Source organism: Gavialis gangeticus, unplaced genomic scaffold (genome assembly GCF_001723915.1).
Source record: "Gavialis gangeticus isolate Ggan-Ray unplaced genomic scaffold, GavGan_comp1, whole genome shotgun sequence".
Lineage (NCBI taxonomy): Eukaryota > Metazoa > Chordata > Crocodylia > Gavialidae > Gavialis > Gavialis gangeticus.
The window spans coordinates 30363997-30371261 of record NW_017728993.1 but is presented as its reverse complement, the minus strand read 5'-3'; the positions used below and the strand labels follow the sequence as shown (position 1 = coordinate 30371261).

General features: G+C 45.7%; 1 protein-coding gene across 1 annotated transcript in view; it reads right to left on the bottom strand.

Moving 5' to 3' along the window:
* Positions 1–1705: 1705 nt before the first annotated feature.
* The window catches only part of IFI44L (interferon induced protein 44 like), a 17910-nt gene continuing 12350 nt past the window's right edge, over positions 1706–7265 (bottom strand). Inside the window, exon 8 of the mRNA XM_019501502.1 lies at positions 1706–2622. Within this exon, the coding sequence (XP_019357047.1) occupies positions 2431–2622 (192 nt within the window). The 3' untranslated portion in view covers positions 1706–2430. The remainder of the gene's footprint in view (positions 2623–7265) is intronic.

Genomic DNA, 7265 nt, shown 5'->3' with positions numbered 1-7265 from the left:
AAAAAGCCCACCTCTTCTTCCTTTCTCTCAGTGGTGACACAGACTTAACACAGGTGAAATAACTGAACTAGTTATGGCACACAAACCTGAAAAACGACAAAAAGGCCCCAACTTCAAAAATATTAGAAGACCACTTAAAGTGATGTATAGACAACAGAATGCAGGAACAAATACTGCCAAACTAAGGTGGTTTCACCAGGCTAAAAATTACAATAATTTTTTTGAATGGCAGACTGAGGAAAGGTAAGATAAAATATCGTTTTGCAGCTCTACAGTTTTTGGGTTTCCATTTTCCAAGAGATTTTTGCCTCAGATCATATTTAGTTTTCTGCTATGTTTAGGACCTCAATTGCTAGTTGTGGTATGTAACACAGTTCGAGTTGTTTTTTGCTGAAGACAAGTTTGGATTCAAGTAGCGACATCCTTACAAAATGAAGTTCTAGAGGATAAGTAAATTGACGCAGCAAAACACCAGGGGGCACAAGGAGGCCCTAATTTACCACCAGCCACTTGGGGAAAAGCCCTGGTGGTCCACTATGTGCCTCTGCCCTCTTGAGAAAGGGGCAACTGGAGGCAGGCTTGCATGCATCAAATAAAAAACTATGGGTAATAAAAACACCTCCCAAAACTGTTGTGGGCTCACAAAAAAGAGAATTATAAAGAGATGGAATCATAAAAATGAGCCTACATAAAATCCTGCATCCAAGTTCTTGCTAAAGCTTTATGTGCAACATTTTCTAAACATCCACAATTTGTGAACTCTCTGCCACAAGAGGGCAAACTTTACCAAGTCATTTAACAAACACAAAAGGCCTCCTCATCCAATAATACATGCTACTCAATTTTAATTAGTTCAATTCTTACCTAACAAACTCTTTGCCTAAATGTACCTTCAGGGATCAGATGTGGAAACTATTTCTGGCAGTTACAACCTGATTACAATTTTTATATTTGTCTCTGCATCTTATATTTTTTTTACCTTTTAAAGTATCTAAGAAAAATTCCATTTCTAGATGCCCAGGTATGACTATAGGGCAGTGGTGTTCAAACTTTTTGCCCAGTGGGCTGGATGGGCAGCACTTGGTTAATCTGCAGGCCAGATCTAATTGGTGGTCTCATGCTGTGCCTGGAATGGGCATGGTGGGGCCCCATCCAGCCATAGTGGGGTGAGGGGGCAGCCTGGCCCCAGCCCAGCCCTGCAGGGGGAAGGAGTTTGATCCAGCCGCATAGGGGTGGGGGGCAAAGGGGACTTGGCACAGCCCCAACTTGGCCCCATGGGAGGGGAAGAAGGGATCATAGCCCAGCCCCATGTGGGGAAGGGAGCACAGCCAATCTGGCCATGCTGGGGGGGGGCGAGGGGGGAGGCTGGTTGAAGGAGTTGTGGCCCAACTCTGACCCATTGCAAGGCTTGGGCTTGGGAATCTGGCAGAAAGAAAGGGTGGCCATATTATTTGTCATAGCTCCCATACCACCAAATATCCCAACCCATGGGGAGCCCCATGGGCTGGATACCACTTCTCCACAGACTGCATTTGGCACATGGGCCAAAGGCTGAGTACCCCAATGTAGGATATCTCCTAATGCCAATAAAACCAATCTATCTCGAATCTGCAAATCTGTCTCGAATCAATGAAGGCAAAAACCAATCCGATCCCTCTGTCTTGACCATCCCTATATCTGGATAAAGAAAAAGTTCCTTTGAAAATGTGCTCATAGTGATTTATTTTTCTAGTTAAATGTAATACAAAGTTTTACAGTACATGGTTTAGAATTTTCTTGGAATTTTTTTTAAAAGAATAGGTGATACAACAAAACTCCCAAATTAATTCAAACTTCTTTCTCCATGTCAATAGCATGTTTCCTACCTATTGCAAATTATCAGTTTAACTGTGATAATAGCATAATGCTTCCATCTTTGCAATGGATGCTGTAATGTATCTATATCTGAAAGGTAATAATTATTCACCTAATAAATGTGTTTTTTGAGCTATAGTAATGTTAGACTAGATAGACTGTATTGTGTTATGAACTAGCTTAAGAGAAAAAATAAACAATATATAGAGTGCAAGCAACTATCATTAGCAGGTAATAACACAGGTTAAATCACTAGGAAAGTAATACCTTTAGGTAATTTCCCTAAAGGTTTGTACAGATTATTCATACAGTGGAAATCGGGAAAGGCAGGCTACAACACGTTTAATAAATGGATTCTACCTTGAAAGCTAAAGAATACACTCTCTTTTAATGCATGCAGGTTATAGCCAAATAAAAATCTCTTGGATCAAATTCACCACTAGCATAAGGAGCTGCAAGTCTACTGAAGCCAATGAAGTTGCATTGGCTTCAGGCAGCAATAAGTTTAACTTCTGGTGTCAGGTTTTTTAAAAGGCTAGTCTGATAATGGCACAAAATACCAACACTATACTAATCTCACAGGGTCTTCTTCTTTGGCTCCTCATAAGTGAAGTTGTCAAGATAGCTGTCTGCTAAACGTATCATCTGCCTTAATGCAGAAAGTATCAGGATATCAACATTGCACGTCAGCTCCAACTCTGAGCAGTAATTCTTAACAGGTACGATCTGAGAAAGAGGGATCCCAAATTTCGCTGAAGTTACCCGCATCTGTATATAAAAAAAAAGGCACAAAATGGGTTATCCTAAAATGCTTCTAAGCTTGTCCAGTTTGGTTTTTCTTTAAGGAAGATAACCAGCACCACCTGCCCAAGCTCAACCCCGCGCAGGTATCATGTACCCTCTTAAGCACCTTTTCTGCAAGCTGAACAGACTTAATGCCTTCAGTTTCTCCTCCTATGACTTGCTTTCCGAGCCCTTCATCATCTTTGTTGCGTGCTTCTGGACCTTCTCTAATTTCTCCATACCGTTATTAAAATGTGGAGCCCAGAACTACACAAAGTACTCCCAATGAAGCCTAACTAGCACCAAGTAGGGAAGTAATCACCTTTTGCGTCTTGCACCTAATGCTTCTATTGATTTATCCCTAAACCACTTTCACCTTTTGAGCTGCTGCACTACAGTGAAGACTTATACTCAATCTGTGACCTAAGACTCCCACGTCCTTTTGGGATCTACTAAGATTTCCAAGTGCTGCTATCCAGCCAGGTGTCACCCATTTTATATCTGTGTTTTTGATTATTCCTCCAAAGCTGTAGTACCTTGCATTTGTCTTTATGAACTTTATCCATGAAGAGGAAAGGTAGCAGAAGGGCTGGCAAGCCCTCCTGGCCCAATAGGGACATTGCAGTCCTCTTGAAAAAGAAAAGAAGAGGCATACACACAGTGGAAGTTGGGGACAGTCCTCAAGGAGGAATATACAACAGTGGCCCGGACTTGTAGGGAAATGATTAGGAAAGCTAAGGCGGTGACTGAGTTTAACTTAGCCAAAGGAGTCAAAGACAATAAGAAATCCTTCTTCAGGTATGTAGGAAGCAGAAGGAAAACAAATGGAAGCATGGACCCCTGCTTAACACCTTGGGACAGCTGGTAATGGACACTCAGGAAAAAACTGAACTCCTGAATGCCCACTTTGCATCAGCATTTCACCAGACCAAGAGAAAAGACAACCAAGATAAGGATCACAGGGGGCATGGTAGGAATGATGTCCTTCCCACTGTGGATACTGAGCTGGTACACAACCAACTAGAAAAGCTAGACATTTTTTAAGTCACCAGGACCAGATGGACTTCACCCAAGAGTGCCAATGAAGCTGGCTGAGGTTATTGCAGAACTCCTGGCAAAACTCTTTCAGAAATCATGGCACGCAAGGGAGATCCCTGAAGATTGGAAGAGTGCCAACATTGTGCCCATGTTTAAGAAGGGGAAGAGGGAGGACCTGAGCAACTATGGGCCAATCAGCCTAACTTCCATCCCAGAGAAAAACCTGGAAAAACTCATTAAAGAATCTATATGTCATACTCTCATTGAGGGTAAGATTCTGAACAACAGCCAGCATGGCTTTGTCGTGGGTAGGTCTTGTCTTACCAATCTCATCTCCTTTTATGAACAGGTCTCTCGCCCCCTGGACATGAGAGAGAAGGTCAACATTATATACCTAGACTTCCAAAATGCTTCTGATCTAGTATCCCATGATATCCCTGTAGAAAATTTGAAAGATTGTGGGCTTAACTGCTCAACAGTTCAGTGAATGGAAAACTGGCTGCCAGAGAGTAGGACCCAGAGAGTTCTCATGAATGAATATGTGTTGTCCTGGTGAGAAGTAGCCAGTGGTGTCCCTCAGGAGTAAGTGCTTGGACCAGTGCTTTTCAATATCTTTATCAATGATTTGGATGTGGGGGTGAAGAGCTCACTAGCCATGTTTGCAGACAACACCAAGTGATGGGGGAGCATGGTCATGCCAGAAGATAGGTTGCAGATACAGGCTGAAGAGCTAGACAGACCAGAAGCAGATGAAATTTAACACTCAGAAGTATAAGCTTCTCCATCTGGGGGCAAACAGTCCCCAACATACCTACAGACTTGGTGGCGACAATCTGACTTGTACCACAGCCGAAAGGGGCCTAGGGGTAGTGTTCAACCATCACATGAACATGAGCCAGTGGTGCCCAGCAGAGCAAACACACTGGCATGCATTAACCATTCCATCTCATGCAAAACTAAGGAAGTGATACTCCCACTGTACTCTGCCCTGGTGAGACCACAGCTGGAGTACTGAATCCAGTTCTGGGCACCGCACTTCAACAAAGATGTGGAAAAAACTTGAGACAGTCCAAAGAAGAGCCACGCATATAATCAGGAACTTGCAAGACAAGCCATATGAAGAGAGGCTGAAGAATTTGGGTCTCTTCAGCCTACAGAAGAGAAGACTGAGAGGGGACTTGGTAGTAGCTTACTGCTGCATCAGGGGAGTACATCAAGAACTCGCTGAACAGGTGGTGTTCACCAGGGCACCCCTAGGGAAGACCAGGAACAATGGATACAAATTCTTGGAAGACTCCTTCAGGCTCAATTCCAGAAAAAACTCCTTCATAGTCTGGGTGTCCAGACTGTGGAATAAACTCCCTCCAGTGGTGGTGCAGTCACCTATCCTGGAAAACTTCAAAAGGAGACCAGACAGTCACTTTGCTGGGGTCACTTAACCCCAGTTGTCTTTTCCTGCCTAGTGCAGGGGCACTGGACCCGATGATCTACAAGGTCCCTTCCAGCCCCAAACAATCTATCAATCCTGTTAGCTCTAGCCCAACTTTCCAATCCATCAAGATCTTTCTGAATTGCACTCACATCCTCCAGCACGTTCACAATCTTTCCCAGTCTTGTCATCTGCAAACTTGCTGAAGAAGCTTTCTGTGCCAGCATCCAAATCATTAATAAAATGTTGAACAGCATCAGGCAGTGGGACTGTTAAGGTAGCTTGTCACATTCTGCTTTAGTTGCACATGTTTGAGTGGTGAATTACAGTATTGTTTGAACCTTCTTTTGTTTCTTCTGGTTCTGCTTTTTGGTATTTGAATGGTCAGCTATAGCTGTGAGTTTTCCCTCACAGTTTCTTTCCTTTCTTATCAATGTAAGAAAGGTAGCTTTATGTTTTAACATTATCAGCATAGTGTTAGCCTTGTTACCAGCTCAAATTAACTGAACTTGGCACTAACCGAATACGTTAGAGAGATGAAATGATTGGATATGTGTAGCAGGGCACTAAGGTGCCTGCTACTGACAATGGTAACATGGGCTTAGCTGCCACTTAATAGGGCAGCACAGGTGGGAGTTGCTAAAGCAACTGATTGTGTCAGCTGACCGGAAGGGGGCAGGGCCTGGCCTTTATAAACAGAGGATGTTGCGGCCAGAGGTCAGGTCCCCTCTGGCAGCCTAAGGAGCAGAAGCCCTGCTAGAGCAAGCAGGGCAGTGTTGTGCATTGGCGTGCAGATACAGGGTGGAGAGGACCCTGACAGGGATGAGAGAAGATTAGCCAGGTTGGCCTAAGATTTACGTTGTAGCCGAGGGGCTTTGAGTTTCTGTTTGGAGTTGATAGTTGTAATTATGAACCGGAGGACTGGGCGAGGCTGTAGGTGTGGAGGAGGCCTCATTAGGAGCTCCCCAGTAGAGGGGGGGGGTTCCTAGCACCGTAGGGAGCACTGCATTTGGGGTGTCCCAACCCCAGCCGCAGTGCAGGCGATATCGGGATGAGCCCAGTGGGCGCAAGACCCAGGAAAGGGGTCTGGGGGGCCAGGTAAGACTAAGGCCGCCTGAGCCCCAATTGGGAAAAGCCCAGTAGGGCATAGGCCCAAGAAGGCAGGTCTGGGGTCCAGGTAAGGCTAAGGCCGCCTGAGCCCCAATTGGGAGAAGCCCGAGTCGGGCATAGGACCCTAGAAGGGGTCTGGGGCCAGGTAAGGCCAAGGCCGCCTGAGCCCTGAGCGTGAGGAGCGCAAGCACAGGCCCGAGTGTGGGCAAGGAGCGCGAGGAGCACAAGCACAGGACCCAGCGTGGGCGGGAACAAGCATGGTGAGTGCAGGGAGACAGACCCAGTGGGGCACTGTTGGTGAGGAAAAAGCCCCAGAAGAGGGTGAGCTGTTTGAGAAGCCCGGGAGGGGGCGCATACCCAGGGAAGCCCCGGGGAGGGCATGTACGCAGTAAGCTCCAGGGTGGGCGAACAGACCAAGCAGACCTGAGGGGGGAGCGAGCACGTCAGATAGAGACCCGGTATAGCAAGGCAGGCCCCGTGCCAAGGAGGGCAGGAAGGCAGCCTCCCATTAATAATATAACAACAAGACGTGGCGGGCGAGATAGAGGGTGCATTCAAGACCCCAATTTGGCACGGTAGGTAGGGGCGCTAGGGGAGGTCACGGCACCCCCAGGGCACCCTGCCACAATATGGCAATTACAGGTGATAACAGGGGACCAAATAGGACACTGCCCAACTTCAGATTCCTTGGATTTCCAGTGTTGGTGGACAGACCAAAGTAAGAGGTCATGGCATGCCCAACTTAAGACACCAGTAAAAGACCAAATTATGAGGTATGCTTGTGATGGGTCTGTTGGAACAAAGGAATATGCTGACAGGATAAAATATGAACGGTACGAACAGTTAAGTAGGTCCATATTCTTTGGTTCTTCAATCAGGAGATCCCCCTGTCTTAACAAAGGACCCACAGTTTTCTTGGTTCTTCTTTTCTGGCCAACATACTTATGCAATCTCTTCTTGTTGTCCTTAACCTCCTTTGCCAGGTGCAGCTCATTCTTTATCTTTGCCTGATTTTGTCCTTGCAAGTTCTTGCTATTTCCTGGTACACTTC